The sequence below is a fragment of the Acomys minous genome (assembly GCF_964271855.1).
Source record: "Acomys minous genome assembly, chromosome: 15".
Classification (NCBI taxonomy): Eukaryota; Metazoa; Chordata; class Mammalia; order Rodentia; family Muridae; genus Acomys; species Acomys minous.
Window position 1 is genome coordinate 51112625 of NC_140497.1, and position 19303 is coordinate 51131927.

The following is a 19303-nucleotide window of genomic DNA, read 5'->3' on the forward strand; positions in this document are numbered from 1 at the left end:
GTAATTTATTACTTTGTTTCTTTTCTTTTTTAGAAAATTCATTTCCCTCAAAACAGCTGAGTTCACAGGGTCCATAAGACTAGCTGTCCACGTGAGCTATCACTGGTGGTAGGCCCACAGAAAAAACCTTCTAGACATTTGGAGTTTATTGACTCTAAAATCACAAAGGACTAAAGGCTTCCACCACTGTGAGGAAACCAGGAGACATCAGTGAGGTGGCAGCAGTTTCGAGGAGAGACTGTGAGAAGCTCAGGGTAAGTGAGTGTGTCTGTCCCTAAAGAGTACCCCAGAGCCAACCCTCAGAAGGAAGCCGGCCAGAGTCCAGTCCTGTATTCCCAGTCTGATGGCACAGGCAGAGCCCTTGGCCAGACTCCAGGCAGAGACCAAATGCCCCATCTGTCTCGATATCCTGACAGACCCAGTCACCATCGAATGTGGACACAACTTCTGTCACCCCTGCATCAAACACTGCTGGACAGTGCTATTGGACAAGTTCTCCTGTCCTGTCTGCGGACACCAGTGCCAGAACGGGAACCTCAGCAGCAATGCCCAGCTTGGAAGGATAATTGAAGCTGCCCAGCAGCTCCATAGCAGGAAGAACAAAAGGAAGGGGCAGGAGAGCAGTACCAGTTGTGAGAAGCACAACCAGGTCTTGAACCTCTTCTGTGAGGATGACCTGGAGCTGCTGTGTGACCAGTGCATTGGGCCTGCTAGTCACAATGGCCACCAGGTGACACCCATTGCACAGGCTGCATCTTGCCACAAGGAGAAGCTTCAGGGCTTCATCAAGATCCTGAAGTCTCAACTGAAAGAAGCTGACGAGTCACTCAGCGTTCAGAAGGAAAGAACCTTGGCCCTGAGTGAGGAGGCAGAAGCACAGATGTGGGATCTGACTTTTGTATTTGAGCAGCTGAACCGGTTTTTAGATCGGGAGCATCGGGCAGCGCTCTCCAGGTTAGAGCACCAGGAGATGGATACTGAGCAGAAACTGCTTGAAAACATAGCAGCATTCAAAAACTATGGCTCCAAGCTCAGAGATCTGCTGAACCAGGCGGTGTCTAACATAGAGCTCCCTGAAGCAGAAATGCTGTCCACACTCAAGAATTTCCACCAGAATATGGAGACTGAGATAAGCCCTCCCCTTTTCTCAGTTCAGTTTAGAAGAGAAACTTAAAACTTTCCTCTCCAGTATTCAGCACTAGAAAATGTTATAGAGCAATTTACAGAGCAAGTAACTCTAGACCTGGAAAAAGCCCATCCAAACCTGTTTGTTTCTGAGGATCAAAATTGGGTAACATTTGTGAACGAGAGACAATATGGTTCTGTTTCTTCAAAAAGGTTTACCAAGAGCCCTGTTGTGTTGGGCTTTCCTCATTTTTCTTCTGGGAGACATTTCTGGTAGGTGCAGGTAGGAAAGAAGGCTGAATGGGCTGTTGGTATCTGCAAGGCTGATTTGCCCATCAGGGAAAGGCAATCCTCTATCCCCCAGGGATGCTGGAGGATTGTCTGGCAGGGGGACCACTTCGATATCTCAGGAGCTGACCCTGACTCTCAATTTGAGCATGCCAGAGCCATTGGTGTTTTCCTGGACTGTGAACTGGGAGAGCTTTCCTTCTATTGCATGCCTGAGAGATGTCACATCTACACCTTCAGGGACACCTTTACTGGTCCTGTTTGTCCTTATTTCTACCTAGGACCTCATTCAGAACCTCTTAGACTCTGTTCTGCCACAGGTTCTGAGTGAAGCCCCACATGGTGGCCTTATGAGGTCTCTTCATGTTCTAAACTCCGCTGCCCCCAACACAGATGTGTCACTACCTTGCTGTCCAGCTGAAGACATCTTTTAATGTGTGTTTCTCTGCACTGTCTTATTACTAGTATTATAGGTGTGAGCTTCTCTGTTCAACAATTTTTTAGCCATGTTCTTGTTATGTGACCTGATTGGACCATAACTTTGTATGCTGATCAGGCTGTGATCAAGGTGTCAAGCATTGTTCCATCAAAACTTCCTTATTCTGGGTTCACAAACATGGAACAACACATTAGGCAACAGAAAAAAATATTTTGCCTCTAAACCCCATGCCTAGCATTGATATAGGGTTGAGCTATACACTTCAATGTTTTCATCTTTGAGATTGGTTGGTAAGTCTCCTAGGCTAGCCTGAACTAACTTTGCAGACTCTCCTGGAGTAGCCATCCTGTGAACCTGGCATTACAGGTTTGCATCAGCACCCCAAACTACCTTAGAATGTTATAGGAGGTTTAAGAATTTTTTTGTCTACTTTATAACGAAGAGGATCTTCCTTAGTCCAAGTTAGCTTTAAACTTTATATATATCAGCGGCTGACCTTGAATTCCAGATTGTCTAACTTCTGTCTCACAAATATACAACCTTATTTTCTCTATAACTGTACAAACACCTTAAATATTAATAAGAAATTAAATTAACAAAAGTAGAGTGATGTTGCTGGGTTTTCATTTAAGTAATCAAACAATCAGTGTTACCCTCTCTCCCCTGTCTCTCCCTACCCCTCTCTTTTCCCACTTCCATGACTAGGCATTGGGTTCAGGGGGCTAACACCATCAGCCCTGTTAGATTTAGGTGTAGTCTTGCCGAGGTGTCCAGGCTGAACGTGAACTTGTCATCCTTGATCTTCAGTTTTTCAAGTAGTTGGCACTGGAGGCCAATGCCTTTAGTCTTTGATACAGTTTTATTATTTTTATTCTAAAATTAGTATTTATGTATGTGTGTGAGAGAGTGGGACAGACAGACTAGAGTTGAGGGTGTGGAGGTCAGAAAAACCTTCCCTCTTTCATCTTATGTCCCCATGATTGCATTTGGGTAATCAGGTCTCCATGGCAAGCCCTTTCAGCTGCTGAGCCATCTCAGGCCCTAAAATTGGTTCTGATAGAGAAGGGAAAGAAGGGAAAGGAGGGGACTGATGAGTGGCTGCTGAGTTAGAACTGGATCAAACAGGAGACACCCTGTATCTGTGCAAAGCAGGGTGACTGTAGACAGTGGTAATGTCTTTTATAGTTTAAAAGCTGCAGAAAAGCATTTTGGATGATGTTACCAGAAGGAGACAAACGTTGGAGGAGATGGTTGTAAGCTGATGTAAACACTACCTATGTTCATGTGGTGAAATGTGACAAGGTTCCCATTAATGCAATGATTTTACCAAGAAATTATTTTTTAATGGAATTAAATTCAATAAAGGTAAAGTGGCTCCTTGTATGCAAGAAGTCTGTTCCTCAGGGTCTTGTGTTATCACTTTCTCCTTCTCACAGTTTTTCACTTAATTCTTATATATGTCCTGGCTTGGCGGCTCAGGCTTCATCTCTGGTAGGAGAATGTTTTTTGATTTTGGGGTGACAGCGGCTTTTGGCCCTTCTCTTCATGCTTCTACCTCCCAAGGGCTGGGATCTCAGGCAGGTGCTGCCACCCCCAGCCACATGCACTGAGCAGGTCGGAGCCCGCGGTGTCATACATATGAGGCAAGTTAACAACTGCGCTCTGTCGCATTCCAGAAGTGAGTTTTCTTTTACATTTATTGGCAGCTGATGGTGGTGCAAACTTTAATCACAGCCCTCCAGGGACAGAGGAAGGGGGATCTCTGTGAGTTCCAGGCCAGACTTGTGTACAGGACTATATCCAGGAGAGCCAGAGTTATACAAAAGAATCCTGGTCTTGAAAACCAAAACAAATGAACCTGAAATACAATGTATTGTGTGTGTTTATGCGTTGGCACTTTTGCCATGATAGCCAAGTGGGGGACACGGGACAGCTTCCTGGAATCAGTTGTCTGTCTCCACAATGTGGGTCTCAGAAATCTACCTCTAGTTCCAGAGAATGGGATGCTCTCTAGTGGCCTCTGTAGGCATTAGGCACTCATAGAGGGCACACAGGCACATCCATACTTGCAGGCAAAACCCTCATTCACATAAAACAATTTAAAATGTATACTCCTCTTCAGTCAGCAAAGGACCCAAGAGCATCCCCCATAGTTTTCATTAGTAGCATCAGTCATGCACACTGGTGATTTAGCCTGGAGCCACTATTGCCTCTGGCCTTGTGCTGTCAGGAGGTGGTGAACTTTATAAGCAGATTTGAATAAGTAACATTTTCAGTTTGCATCCAGTAGTGCCTTTTGTTGTTCCAGGCTGTCTTTGAACTCACTATGCAAAGTATTGATTCTCCACATGCTGAGATTGCAGGACTGGGCCACGAGGCAAAGCAAAAATAGTATTTAGTTATGACTTGTTTTTTAGACAGGGTCTAACTATAGCAAAGACAAGCCTTCAACCCACAGCAGGCCTGCTTCTGTTTCTTGGGTACAGTGACCACTCTTATGAGCCACATGCAGGTCCCTTGAATTATTTTGTTAAAGAAGACTAATTCTGATTTATGTGTAGGTATGCACATCTGAGTGGAGGTGTGTGCCTATGCCAGGCCAGCCAGTGTTATCAGATCACCTGGAACTGGAGGTACAGCAGCCAGTTTTATCCACCTGACATGCGTACAGGGAATAGCTACATCCGTGAGGGTGAGCATGCATCAGCATTCTAGTCTTCCGACTGAGGGACTGATGACTGACTGTGCGGTGCTTGGATGGCATGCAACCTCTAGGTTGAGGTCTCCAGGCAAACCCTATGTCCTTGAGCTGGAAACCCAGTACTAAGGCTACAGGTTGTTGTTACTGAGATCAGGAATCATGGAGCCCCAGCTCCATGTGTAGCCAAGAGAGTTCTGAACTTAACCCTGCTGCTTTCACTTCCTGAATCCTAGGCTTTAAGGCTACAGCTTATAGAAGCTTCCTCATCAAGGGACGCATCAGGCAGCAGATATGCACACTGTGCAGAGACATACCTGCAGGCAAAACACCCAGACCCATACCATAAAACAAGAATTTACAATAAAAGAGACCTCTGACTGGTGAGTTAAGATATAAAATTTAGAGAGGGAGATATTTTGGGATGCTCTCAAGCCGAACTTCTGGGGTCAGACTATGGCTCAATGGCTCAGCGGTTACCAGCACTTGGTGCTCCTCCAAAGGACCTGGCTTTGATTCCCACCACACACTTGATGACTCATATCTACCTGGCAATTCAAGCTCAGTGTATCTCATCAATTCTTCTGGTGTGCTTGAGCACCAGGTATGCACACTATACATGCATATTAGCAGGTAAACATTTATACATAGTAAAATCAAAGTCAAAAATCCAACCTGAGAGATAAGGAATACAGGGGATGGAGATGTAGCTCATTTGGTAGCATGCAGGAATCCCTGAGTTCTATTCCTATTCCACAACGTGGACAAGGATCAGGATAACCTGTAATCCCACCACTTGAGAAGTGGGGGTAGAAGGGTCAGAAATTCAAGGTCAATCTTTGGGTTCATATGGAGTATGAGGCCAGCCTAGACTACACGAGGTCATGCCTCATGTATCAAGAACAACAAAAGAAATAATATCACACAAGAATATCCCAGGAAAAAGAAGAGCAAAGGATTTAGGATGTATGTCACAAGAGAGTTATGAACAGCCACAGATCTGGATGAGGTTCCAGTTTCATTCATAGTCATAAGAAATGGCAACCTGGGTGTGAGAACTGAACTCCATCTTCTGTAAGCTCTGTACACACACTTACCCACTGAGCCTTCTTCCTAGAACCTGGAAACTGTTTACAATGTGGCTTCCATATGTGAATGTTATTCTTTTTTGGAGATTCACTCACATTACTAGTAGAAGGCATGGGCATGTTTATCTTGGATGAAGTACATTTTAGTAGTCACAGACTTGGATGTATCTAAAGGAATCAGGAGTCTTTGCAACAGAATAGTAAACAAGCTTGTTTTCTGTTCTGTGAAAGCTTTAGTTCATTCTGCTGAAAATTCTTTTTTATTCAAAGATTTTAATTTCATACACATGTGTGTAAGGGTATGAGCCTGGGCTTTCAGGAGGCCAGAGGCACTGGATCCCTTGAGGTGTAATTACAGGCAGTCATGAGCCTCCTGATTAAGAGCAGTAAAAACTATTAACGTCTGAGCTACATCTCCAGCTCAAAGGTTCCCAATAACTTATGAAATTCAGGAATGTAGAATATTGAATGGTAGTTGTTGTCTTTCACTCACCGTTGGTCTGAAAGGAGAGAAGACTAGAAGTGCTCAGCTGTGCATGACAACAGTGTTAAGGGGAAGGCTTTTCACTAAAATATCAGGGTATGCTTCTGACTGTGCAGGAGAGGGGACAGAGGTCACAAGACAGTGGCTCCGCTTCAGGCTCCCTTCCACTCTCACCTGTATAGACGAGCCGACAGGCCAGGGAACAGATCATCTCCAGGGCCAGGATGGCCAGAATCAGCTCTAGGTTCAGCCAGCTGGGCTCAGGGAAGGAATGCTGCAGGCAGAGGAGGAGGAGTGCTGTGTTGCCTGAGGGAAGGAGGGACACAGACAGGGATGGGATGCTGCTCTTCTGTCTGCACAAAGTTACTTTCAGTTTGCTCTCCCTAGCTTGTTCTCTTTCTCTCTGTCTCTCTCAGTGTCTCTGTCACTCTCTCTATCTTATTCACTCTCATCTATCTATCTTTCTATCTATCTATCTACCTATCATCTACTTATCTATCTGTCTTATGTTTATCCAATTACTTTAAACACTTGTGACTTTCTAAGTGATAGAATTTTGTAACATATGCTTAACATTAAGCAAGAGCTTATCCTAATCAGAATGCACTGTACATAGCCTAAGCATGTGTCTGCTTACCAGAAAGACCAAAAATCACATGCTTGGAACTTCCACTCCACTGGCCCTAGAGAATGGAAATTTAAATTTTTTTTAAAAAAATTAGAAAAACCTGGAGGATGGCCCATATAATTTGGCCTGTGGAATGTTTGTCCAACATAGATGACAACTGGGTTCTTCCTGCAGAACTGCATGAAATCAAATATTGGACGTGTAACCCTGGAATTCATAAGGTAGAGGCAGGAGGATTAAGCCGACATTGCTCCATGAGCACTCATCTCCAAAAAGCAGGAGTTAGAACCCACCAACTTCCCCTGGTGGAGTCTGTGAGCAAGAAACTCTGCCCACCCATCCAGGCTCTGTGAGGATCACTCATCCCAGCAGTCAGGAGGCAGAGGCAGGTCGATCTCTCTGAGGTCGAGGACAGCCAGGTCTACAAAGTGATTTCCAGGACAGCCAAGGCTATCACACAGGAAAACCTTGTCTGGAAAAAACACAATACCAAAACCAAACAACAAACAAGAGGTCACCCATCCTCACTGTGTCTTCTCTCTCTCCTGAAGTGTGCTCCCTTAGCCTTCATCAATAGCTCTGGGGTCCTCACTGTATTCTCTGTACTGTAGTGTGCTCCCTGAGCCTCTGGGGAGTGGATGAGCCTGTGGTTTCCCTTTGGTAACACCCTAACAGAATATACAAGACACATTCATTCAGTAGAACCCAAGCAGATTTTCTAAGGTCAAAATAGGAAACTGAGTCAACAATCAGTGTGTGTATGTATGTGTGTACTTTTGTGGGAGTGCACAAGCACATTCCTACATGTGCCTGTGGAGGATGGGGAAGGATCATAATTGTTATCTTCAGGGACACTGTCCATCTTCATTGAGACGGGGGTTCTCACAGGCTTGGAGTGCATCAGATGGATTAGAATGGCTGGTTACAGTCCCCTGAATTCCTACTGACACCACTTTCTCAAGTGTATGGATTACAAGTGTCAACCCCTATATCCATCATTGTCATGTGGTATGTGGAGACACTTTCTATGGAATGGAATGAGCAGCCTGTTGCTGGAGACTGTGAGGATGGAGAGAGTGGGTGTGTGTGGCATGAACAGTTTTAAAAGAAAATCCCAGATTCTTCTGTTTTATCAATTAAATCAGGAGCCAGAAGCTGGGGTGAAAACCCTCCTAAGTCAGAGAGGCCGAGAAAGATCCCAGCTCATCTTGCTACTGTGCTCACCTCCCTATCGTAATGGCCCATAAGGCTCACTAGCTCAGCTTAAGAGCTAAAGAGCTAAAAGCTAAAGATCCCTTTCTACTTCTACATGCTGTCTTCTGACCAGAGATGCTCCCTGCCACTGAATTCCATTCTCTTCCCCCATGCTCCCCCCATACCCTCTCCTCTAACTCTCCCCACACCTGATCTCCACCCCTATTACCCTCCTCAACCAGTTCTCTCCTTCCATCTACTTCAGGTGTCTGTTTTCTTTCCTTTTCTAAGATTCATGCATCCTTCCTTGGGCCTTGCTTGACTACTTTGAGTCTGTGGCTGGCAGCATGGTTATCCTGTACTTCATTGATAATGTCTATTTACTTGAGGTTTTTATTTGTTTGATTTGTTCATTTATTTATTTATTTATTTATTTGGTTTTCTTTTTCAGATAGGGTTTCACTTTATAGACGTGGACTTGTTTTGTAGACCAGGCTATCCTACAACTCACAGAGATCCCCCTGCCTCTGATTTCCCTTGTGCTGGGGTTACTGGCCTGCCCCAACTCACCTGGCTGATATCCACCTATAACTTAGTACATGCCATGTGGGTATTTACAGGTCTTGGATACTTCACACAGGAGGACTCTTTCTAGTTTCATGTATTTGCCTGCAATATTGAGCAGTATAATAGTGTGTAAATAAACCACATATTTTTTAAATCCATCCTTTGATGAAGGACATCTAGCTTGCTTCCAGTTTCTGGCTGTTACAAATAAATCTGCTAAGAACTTAGTTGAGCAAGTGCCCTGGTAGTTTTGTGGAGCATCTTTTGGGTATATGCCCAGGAATAGTATAGTTGGGTCTTGAAGTTGATTTATCTTAAAGTTTCTTAGAAACCTCCCTGATGTCTAAGCCTGTTGAACATTTCTCTAAGTACTTCTCATCCATTAGATATTCCTCTGTTGAACGTTGTCTGTTTTGCTCTACACCCCATTTTTCACTGGGTTCTTTGGTTTGTTGGCGTTATCTAAGAAGTGGATTCTGTTGCCTCATGGAGCCCCATGGTTGATTTGGTAGATCTGGCAGGCTAGGCAAGTATCTCTTTACTCCCTATTAGCTCCATCTGAGTCCCCCTTGAAGCTGCACATTCAGTCCAAAAGGATGACCTTCCATTAATTGAGGAGGATAGGTCTTTGGTCAAGGGTATACAAGCAGAGGCACTTCCCTGACAGAACATCCAAACAAGTTATTTTGGTTTTTCCAGATAGGGATTCTCTGTGTAATAGCTCTGGTTTTCCTTAAAATTGCTCTGCGGAACAGGCTGGCCTGAAACTCACAGGCAACAACTTGCCTCAGCCTCCCAAATAGTAGGCTAAAAGGAATCCATCACCATAGCTGCCACCATGTACCGCTGCTACTACCACCACCTGGCTCAGTATTAGTTTTGAAAGTTGTACAGTAATACATGAGTACAAAAAAGGATAATGAGCCAAATATATTAGTATCGTCAATTTCAGCTAGTATTTCTATCTATCTATCTATCTATCTATCTATCTGTCTATCTATCTATCTATTTTTAAAGAAGGTGTCATGTATATGAAGCTGGCCTCTAATTCCCTACGTAGTCTAGAATGACCACAAATTTTTGAGTATTGTTGCCTGGTGGCATATTGTGGTGGAGGATGTTTTGCTAGAAGACAAGTTCTCTCAGTCTAGCTCAGACTGGCTGTTACCTTGCCATGCCCTTGTCTCAGTAGAGAGAAATTAGGGTTGGGGACAGGCAGGCATAACCAATTGGTCCTAGTTGAGGTGTGTATTCTTGGTGAAATCAGTCATGGTTGTGTAATGTGGTCACAAGTTCTCATCACTTCTTATTCTTGAAGGGATCCAATCTAGCTCTTGGAAGATGATGACTCATGCTCCAGGTTATGGGCTCTTACCATCATGGAAGCTATTGTTGTCATCTGGTATGTAGGGGTGGGGTTTCTGTCCTGGCAAGTTTTGTTCTTCCTGGTATCCAAGGTGACTGTAGGTTTAGAGGAAAAAAATTGCATTTAGGCCCTAAGCCAAAGAGAACAGGACAGACAGATAGAAAGTGAAGGGAGGTAGGTAACTTGCTCTGTAGTCCAGAATGGGATAGAACTCAGAGATCTGCCTGATTCTAGGTGTGCAGCACTTATATTTTTTAGAGCAGAGTAGGGATGCTTCTAGACTGGTACAGTGCTTGCCTAGTATCATGCACCTATAGAAGAAGCCCATGGTTTGATTCCCAGCATTGCATACACCTGCCTCTAATTGCAAAAGCTGGGGTAGGAAGAACTCAGCTTCTAGTTTTGACTGAGTTATAAGATCTCACAGAACTTTACCCTCAATTTCTCTTTCCCTTCCCCTCCTACTTCCACTCCCAGGAAGCCCTGCTTATTTTCTTGGTAGAGTTCTCAATCCTGGCATCATTTATCTAGATGTGTGTGGAAAGATCAGGGCATCACTTCTGCTACTAGCCAGGGAACTGCCCAGAGAGGACTGTTCAAATAAGTGTGGAGCTGTGGTGAAGTGGGAAGTGGGGGGTGGGTAAAATAAGATGTGGTTTTCCTGAGGCTTCTGTGAGATGGGGGAGATGTGCCTCTGCATGCAATCCATCCATCTCTCTCTCTCTCTCTCTCTCTCTCTCTCTCTCTCTCTCTCTCTCTCTCTCTTTCCCTCTCTGTCTCTTTCCTTCCCTCTCTCCCTATCTACCTATCTATCCAACCATCCATCTCTCTATCTATCTATCTATCTATCTATCTATGTATCTATCTATCTATCTATCTATCCATCTGTCTATCATCTCTCTTTCTATTCTATTTTTTGAGACAGGGTTTGTCTGTGTAGCCTTTGCTGTCCTGCAACTCATTCTGTAGACCAGGATGAACTCTAACTCACCAAGATGCCCCTGTCTCTCCTCCGAGTGCTGGGATTAAAGACATGTGTACCACCAGTGTGGATCAATCACTTATTTTTCAGACTATCATTTCCCACATAGCCAATCTGCATTCAGATTTATGATCCTCCTGCCCGAGCCTCACAATTACTGGCATTTCTGGCTTGTGTAACCATGCTGCGTCAAGAAATGTTGAAGTAGTCTCTACCAGAAGTCAGGCATTGGACTAATTATGATTCTTACTGTGAGACAAATCACACTGTTTATGTTTGGATAGTTAGTGAGGAAACAAATATTGACGTAAATATTCTTGGTTTTTGGCAAAAGGGGGTGTCTGATTGTTTTAGAGGTTTTGTTACTTGGTGAACACGATGACCAAGGCAAGCTGGGGAGGAAAAGGTTTATTTGGCTTTTACTTCCACATTATAGTTCATCATCAAAGGAAGTCAGGGCAGCTACTCACACATGGCAGGAACCTGGAGGCCAGAGCTGATGGGGTGCTTCTCCTGGCTTGTTCAGGCTACCTTCTTACAGAACCCCATGACCACCAGTCCATGGATAGCACCATCCACAAAGAGCTGGGCCCATTTATTCATCACTCATTAAGAAAATGTACCACAGGCTTGCCAACAGCCTGATGTTATGGAGGCATTTTCCCAATTGAGGCTCCCTCCATTCTGAAGTCTGTAGCTTGTGTTCACTCCAGTCAGCATCCTGATGAGTGACCTTAGTTGGATCAAAAGGGAACCTGGATGAGTGAGCGCTGAACTAAGGTAGACTAGAAAGGAACAGGTCCTGCTGGATCTGGCCTTTGGGCTCTAGCACTGTACCTGGTACGCTCTGACACTAGCGCTTCTGTTGGAGTAGGTTTCCTTCCCAGACTCTTCTAAGGATTTTAAAAGAACCTATCAAGCTGACTAAGTGGTACATACCTGTAATCCCAGCATCCAGATGGGTCTGGGCTACAAAGGGAGTTGAAGATCTGGGGCAACAGGGAGGGATTCTGTCTCTAACATGATGTTTTTGTGAGGTGTTAGGATGGGACCCAGCGCTTTGTCTATGCTCAGCCCAAGTGCTGTACCAATAATGTCCATCCCCAGGACCCTGGCTTTCATGTTTAGCGACAAGTGTTGCACATCACGGAAGTCAGAACGATTTGGTGAGAGTCATTTTTTCCATCTTGTGGGTCCTGGGAATTGACCTCAAGCACTCAGGCTCAGAGGCAAGAGCCTTGCCCACTTGTAGGTATTCTTTCCTCATGGATTATGGCAGCTTTTGTTGTTTGGGTGTCAGGACAAGGTCTGCTCATGTAGACATTGACTAACTAGTCTGGAAGTCTATGTGAACACTCAGTTGAACTAGCTAGTATCCATCTGCCCCTGCCTCCTATGACCTGATATTACATTTTTGACTCGACACACACAGCTGTTTTTATTGGGGTGGGGGCATGGTCTCAATTAATATAGAGTGTCCTCACATTCAGTAAACAGCTAAGTTTAGCCTTGCATTTTGTGGTTTTTCTCCCTATGAAGTTGCATCTTACAGGTAGTGGGGGAATACACTGTGGAAGCAGATGCCTCCATTGGTCTGGATAGCAAGTTGCAGAGAATAAGCAAGGGTTAAGGAGACACTGTTTAAAAGGAGAAAGATAGAGAGAGAAAGAAAGAGAGAGAGAGAGAGACAGAGAGAGACAGAGACAGAGAGACAGAGAGATATATAGAGAGACACAGAGAGACACATAGAGAGAAAGAGACAGAGACAGAGACAGATATAGACAGAAAGAGAGAGAGAGAGACAGTGAGTGAATAAAAAATGTTTTTCTAGGCCTGTTTATACTATATATTTGTTTTGTTTTTATTTTTGGAGACAAGGTTTCTCTGTGTAATCTTCGATGTCCTGGAGCTCATTCTATAGAGTAAGTTGGCCTCCAACTCAGAGAACTGCCTGCTTCTGCCTCCCCAGTGCTAGGATTAAAGGCATGCTCAACAACCTCCAGGCAAAACCAGGATGAGACTGTGTCAACAGATCCAAGCTGAGTACACAGCTTTTTAAGCACACCCCTCTGGAGTCAGAGGCAAAAGGATCTCTGTGTAGTCCAGGATGGCAAAGTCTATAAAGTGAGTTCTAGGATAGCTAGAGCTACATAGTGAGACCCAGTATGTAACTAACAAACAAACAAATAAAAACCAAATAAAACCAACCAACCAAAAAAGGCTAAAGTGTATCTCAGTTTGTAGAGTGTTTGCTCAGCATGCTTGAGGCCCAGGGTTCAATACCAGGGAGCACCTGTGATCCCAGCCCTCTGATCTGAGCACTTAGGAGGTGGAAGCCTGATGGTCAGAGGTTACAGGGAAGGATATTTAACCAAGGTTGTTCTGTGCCTTGGTTATTCTGTTTATTTTCACAGCTCTTGTTGGAGGGACTGGAGAGCAGATGGGTTGTGGGACCAAGTAGGCAGAGGAGCTAGGGCCTAGAAGGCTTCGGAAGAACAAGTTATGGTGCAGCTCTTGGTTTAACAGGAGCCAGCCATTGAGTGGGGACATCTGAAGTTAATTTATTATTTCGTTCTTTTTAAAGAAACGTATTTTCCCTCAAAACAACTGAGTTGCCAGAGTCAAGAAGACTAGCCCTCTTCCAGAGCTGTTATTAACTGTGAGCCCACGCAATGGACCTTGTTGGCAACTGGAATTATCCAGCCTAGAACCACAAAGGACTCAAGGCTTCCACCTCTGTGGGGAAAACAGGGGCCATCAATGTGTTAACAGCAGTTTCCAAGAGGGACTGTGAGAACTGAAGGAGTGAGTGTGCCTGTCCCTGGACAGTACCCTAGCCAACCCTCAAAAGGAAACCAGTCATAGTCCAGACCTGTATTCTCAATCTGATGGCACAGGCAGAGCCCTTGGCCGGACTCCAGGCAGAGACCAAATGTCCCATCTGTCTGGATACCCTGACAGACCCAGTCACCATCGAATGTGGACACAACTTCTGTCACTCCTGCATCAAAGACTTCTGGGCAGTGCTGCCAGGCAGGTTCTCCTGTCCTGTCTGTCGGCACCACTGCCAGATGCGAATCCACAGTTGCAACACCCAGCTCAGAATGATGATTAAAACTGCTCAGCAGCTCCACAGCATGAAGAAGAACAAAAGGAAGGGTCAGGAGAGCAGTACCAGTTGTGAGAAGCACAACCAGGTCTTTACCCTAATCTGTGAGTATGACCTGCAGCTGCTGTGTGACCAGTGCATTGGGCCTGCTAGTCACAATTGCCACCAGGTGACACCCATTGCACAGGCTGCATCTCACCACAGAGACAAGCTTCATGGCTTCATCAAGCTCTTGGAGTGTAAAGTGAAGGAAGTTGAAGAGTCAATGAGTGTTCAGTATCATAGAATCACAACCCTGAGTGAGGAGGCAGAAGCACAGAGGGGGAAACTGACTGCTGAATTTGAGCAGCTGGACCAGTTTTTATATCAAGAACAGCTGGCAGCATTGCACAGGTTAGAGGACCAGGAGAGGGATACTGAGCAGAAACTGCTTGACAACATAGCAGCATTTGAAAACTATGGCTGCAAGCTCAGAGATCTCCTGAGCCCAGTGGTGACTAAGAGGGAACTATCTGAAGCAGAACTGCTGTCGATAGTCAAGGATTTCCACCAGGATGTGGAGACTGAGATAAGCCCACCAACATTTTGTGTTCAGTTCAGAAGAGACTTATTTAACTTTCCTCTGGAATATCTCCCGAATTCGGCCTTAGAAAGAGTAATAGAGCAATTTACAGAGCAAGTAACGCTAGACCTAGAAACAGCCCATTCAAACCTGCTTGTTTCTGAGGATAAAAGATCGGTAACATTTGCAAAGGAAACGCATTGTGGTCCTGCTTCTTCAAATAGGTTTACCAAGTGCCCTGTTGTGTTGGCCTTTCCTCATTTTTCTTCTGGGAGACATTTCTGGGAGGTGCAGGTAGGAAAGAAGGCTGAGTGGGCTGTTGGTATCTGCAAAGCTGATTTGCCCATCAGGGAAAGGCAGTCCTCTATCCCCCAGGGATGCTGGAGGATTGTCTGGCAAGGGGACCACTTCGATGTCTCAGGAGCTGACCCAGACTCTCAGTTTAAGCATGCCAGAGCCATTGGAGTTTTCCTGGACTGTGAGCTGGGAGAGCTTTCCTTCCTTTGCATGCCTGAGAGATGTCACATCTACACCTTCAGGGACACGTTTACTGGTCCTCTTTGTCCTTATTTCTACATAGGACCTCATTCAGAACCTCTTAGACTCTGTTCTACCACAGGTTCTGAGTGAAGCCCCACATGATGGTCTTATGATATTTGTTCGTATTCTAATCTCCTCTGCCTCCAATGCAGATGTGCCACTAGCTTGCTATACCTTGTTATGTCTTAATATATTTTATCAATTTGTATTTCAAAATTAGTGTGTGTGTGTGTGTATGTGTGTGTGTGTGTGTGTGAGAGAGAGAGAGAGAGAGAGGAGTGAGAGAGAGAGAGAGAGAGAGAGAGAGAGAGAGAGAGAGAGAGAGAGAGGGACACACAGATGGACTATAATTGAGGATGTGGGTGTCAGCAAAACTTCCCCTCTTTCTTCCTATGCCCCAGGGATTGCATTTAGGTAATCAGATTTGCACAGCAAGCCCTTTTTCCTGCAGAATCATCTCAGGCCCTGAAATTGGCTCTGGATACAGAAGGGAAACAAGGAAAAGAAAGGGACTGATGAGTGTCTGCTGAGTTAGACCTAGATCAAACAGGAAGTATCTACATCTTTGCAAAGCAGGGTGAGTGTAGACAGTGGTAATGTCCCTTAGAGTAGAAAAGCTGCAGGAAAGCATCTGGGATGATGTCACTAGAGAGAGACAAATGTTGGAGGAGATGGTTGTAAGCTGATGTAAATACTACATATGTTCATGTGGTGAAATGTGACAAGGTTCCCATTAATGCACTGGTTTGTCCATGAAATTTAATTTTAATAAAGGTAAAGTGACTCTTTTTATGTAAGAAGATTGTTCGTCAGGGTCTTGGGTTATTTCTTTCACATTCTTACAAATTTCCACTTAATTCTTAAAATGTCCAGGCTTGGTGGCTCATGGTGTATCTCTGCACTGCACTCTGCCTCTGGACTCACTGTATAGTTAGGATGATCAGATTCTTAAACCTCCACATGCTGACATTACATGCCTAGGCAACAAGGCTGGGTAGAAATAGTATTTAGTTGTGACTTGGTTTTGAGACAGGGGCTCACTTTGGGAGAGGCTAGCCACAGACCCACAGCAAGCCAGCTTCAGCTTCCTGGGTTCAGAGACCATTGATTTGAGCCACGATGCCCAGGTGCCATGAATTTCTTCTGTGAAAGAAGATTTACTTCTATTTATGTATAGGTAGGCACATCTGTGTTTAAGTATGTGCATGTGTCAGGCCAGACAATCTTGTTAGATTTTCTATAGCTAGAGGTCCAGCAGGCAGATATGAGCCACCTGACATCGTTGCTGGGGAAAGCTACAGGCTTGAAGGTAAACATCATTTTGGTCCTCTGGCTGCTCTTCTGATGAATGACTGTGTATTACTGGAATAGACTCTAACTTCTAGATTGACTACAGCAGGCAAACACTATGTCGCTGAGTTAGAGCCCCAGTACTAAGCCTAAAGGTTGTTGTTGAAGAGATTGTGCTACCTTGGTTACACATAGAATTCAAAGTCAGCTGGGGCTACATAATGGGGCATTTCAAACCTACAGGCTGAAACCAAGACCCACACCCGCAAGGATTGGAGGTCTACTGAGCCTGCCCAAGCTCTACTCTGTTCTATTCTCACAGAATAAGACTACACTTCTCTGGGCCAGTTGGACAGATAGCAGCACCATCTCAAGTCAGTGGCATTGAGCACCTTGGACTCGCAGCAACTGGCTTTCCAACATGAAAACCTGTGAGTAAGGTCTCTTTCAGCCCTGAGCTATTGGCTGAGGAAACTGAAGCTCAGCAGGCCAGGTTCCTATTTCACAAGAGGGCACAGGGGTAGGGTGCAATGTCTTGAAGATCCATATTCCAGAGTCCCCAAATGAGGGAAGAGGGGACTCCCACACAGCCTGCGGCTGAATAGTTCTGATGTTCACAGTAAGACACATGGAAGAGCTTGTGGATAGATTTTAGACTTAGGGACTTTGCCTGGCCTCTGTGAAACCTTGTTGTGATTCCCAGAACAATTGGCATGGATTCATAAGTTGTATTTTATATTCAGTTACCACTATTATGCAGGAGACACCATGTTTAAACGTGTGAATGCTCCTTTAAATCATGTTAGGTGGAGTTATACAGTCAAGCTATTCTTGAAAGAAATCAGCATGTGTATTTTATGGGAGTGTCAGTGGGGAGGGAGGAGAGAGCGGAAGTGAACCAACTCAGGCAGAGACTAGAAGAGGGCACTAGGTTTTGTGAGATGTGTGAAGGGCATGTGCATACCATGATGCTTTCAGAAGTTGGAACAGAACTGCATTTTTGCTGTTGTTAATGCCAACAAGGATCACTTCGTTAAAGCAGGTGCTCATTTCATTAAGGCCCATTGAGCATGCGCAGGTCCTTTCCCCTCCCTCTTCCGGATATGCAATCTCTACAGTGAGAAGTCTGTGTGCTCTGTGCTGATCTCAGTTGTTCTTTGGTGCTGCCTGAGTGCCTCCTGCAGGTAAACTGGGCTGTTGATAGGAGTGGGGTGCGGTGGGGGGCCATAGAAACAGTTGATGAGGCCATAACTAAGTGCAGAACCCTTAGGGGGTGCCGATTGTGCGCTGTTTGGTCTCTGTAGATTCTGGAGTGGCTTTTAAGATAAACAGAATCATGTCGGCTTGGTGGTACACACTTGGAAGCTGAAACAGATGAACCTCTAGGAGCAGGAGTCCAGCCTGGTCTACATGAGGAGATTCAGGCCAACCACTTCTAGGCTAAATAGTGAGACCTGATCTCAAGATTAATTAACTACTTAAGACATGATCACTTGTGGATCTTCCTGCAGTCCTCCAGGTCAGATCCCACCTTCTCCAGAGTCAGAGTCTGGAGAAAACAAAGGCCAGTTTGAATTACACATAATGACTTCAAGGGCAGCTTTAAAAAAAGAGCCACTTTATATATGTGTCTATGTGATGTGTCTGTGTGTACACGTGCATCTATAGTGGTGCTTGTGGGGGTTGAAGTAAAATTTTGTGTAGTCCCTTTGCAACTTTTAGGTGGATCCTTGAGATTGAATTCAGGTGGTCCCATTCATTCTATGCCTGCAAACACTTTTACTCCCTGAGCTATGTCCTTGGCCCAACCTATCTGACTTCTGCACCCTTTTTTCTCAGTTAATTGGCTTTGCTTTTGACACAGCTTGGCACTTAGTCTCCCAGCTGACCTGGAACTCAGAATAATCTTGCCCGTCTCTGTCTCTAGAATGCTAGAGTGGAAGGGATACTGTTAAAAAACAATGAGCTGTAAAGAGTATTTAAATAATGAGCTGGTCAATCTGGTATTCTTAACCAAGCAGACTCAAGTAAAATCAGGTCTGTGAGGATGCTGTGCTTGTGCGGATGCCCATTATCTTATTCTCTTACCCTCTTGAGAAGCTGTTCCATGGTAGAAATGTGGAAATGTACTAGACAGGTTTTAGGAAAATGTATGACCGTGTAGAAATGATTGGTTGTTGGAGAATGTCAGTGTTACGGAAGACTGGGTCAAATGAGTTAGACAGATCTTACTATACTATTGACGTTGGGACAGGAATCCACTTGGGGCTGAACATGACTTGACTTTGTCGAGGTGACTGACTAAGAGAATTATGGTAATAAAGAAGGTTTGTGTGTCCAGGAAATTCTGAGGGTTTGGTGCCCTCAAAATGGATCCCCTTTCTTGGTATTGTGACTTCTGGGCAATAACTTCGATCTCCAGGGTCAACATGGTGGAAAGAGAGAGACAACTCTTGCTATTTGTCATCTGTCCTCTATATGGGAACAATGACAGGGCCATGCACCTCGCCATAGAATCCTGGGAAGAAATAAATATAGTTTACACAATTAAAATGTATGTGTCTCATAAGGAAAGCCAGCTAAAACTTTATCTTGGCAAGGATTCTGTGTGAGTGTCTTTCCCCAGTGCTGAGTCTGCAGGTGTGCTCTACACATGCCACCCCTATCTTACACACCACATAGTTACACAAACCCCACCCCTAGCTTACACTCTGCTCCTATGCCCCCACACTCCCCAACCTGAACCTTATACTCAGTACCTGTGTCCTACACTCTTCCTCCCCAGCCTTACACTCAGCAGATGTGCCCCACACTCCCTTACCCCAGCCTTACACTCAACACCTGTGCCCTACACTTCCCCACCCCAGCCTTACACTCAGCTGCAGTTGCCCACACTCCTTCACCCCATCCTTACACTCAGCACCTATGCCCTACACTCCCCCA

The 19303-nt window shown here is 44.9% G+C and overlaps 4 protein-coding genes across 5 annotated transcripts in view; all 4 read left to right on the forward strand.

Annotated features, from left to right (window-relative positions):
• Positions 1 to 19303, forward strand: part of LOC311583989 (tripartite motif-containing protein 75-like) — a 135688-nt gene that overhangs the window by 84645 nt on the left and 31740 nt on the right. The gene's annotated exons all lie outside the window — the stretch shown is intronic.
• Positions 71 to 13359, forward strand: LOC311584000 (tripartite motif-containing protein 75-like). Of its 2 annotated transcripts, XM_084758012.1 has the most exons (2): positions 71 to 954; positions 13274 to 13359. In XM_084758012.1, exons 1-2 carry the CDS (start codon positions 344 to 346, stop codon positions 13338 to 13340), a joined length of 678 nt encoding a protein of 225 aa, XP_084614138.1. In that variant the 5' UTR covers positions 71 to 343; the 3' UTR covers positions 13341 to 13359. The 2 variants fall into 2 exon arrangements, with proteins under 2 accessions (XP_084614138.1, XP_084614137.1); XM_084758011.1 differs by lacking the exon at positions 13274 to 13359 and having other exon boundaries at positions 96 to 1211.
• On the forward strand, positions 1184 to 2526 carry LOC311584005 (tripartite motif-containing protein 75-like; the record flags this gene model as incomplete). The annotated part of the gene is given in 2 exon segments (XM_084758019.1): positions 1184 to 1399; positions 1403 to 2526. Coding segments are annotated over 2 exon segments (558 nt in total), but the record flags the coding sequence as incomplete, so codon positions are not given.
• LOC311585016 (tripartite motif-containing protein 75-like) lies at positions 13748 to 15870 on the forward strand (the record flags this gene model as incomplete). The annotated part of the gene is made up of 2 exons (XM_084759811.1): positions 13748 to 15299; positions 15347 to 15870. One exon carries the CDS (start codon positions 13748 to 13750, stop codon positions 15158 to 15160), a length of 1413 nt encoding a protein of 470 aa, XP_084615937.1. The 3' UTR covers positions 15161 to 15299; positions 15347 to 15870.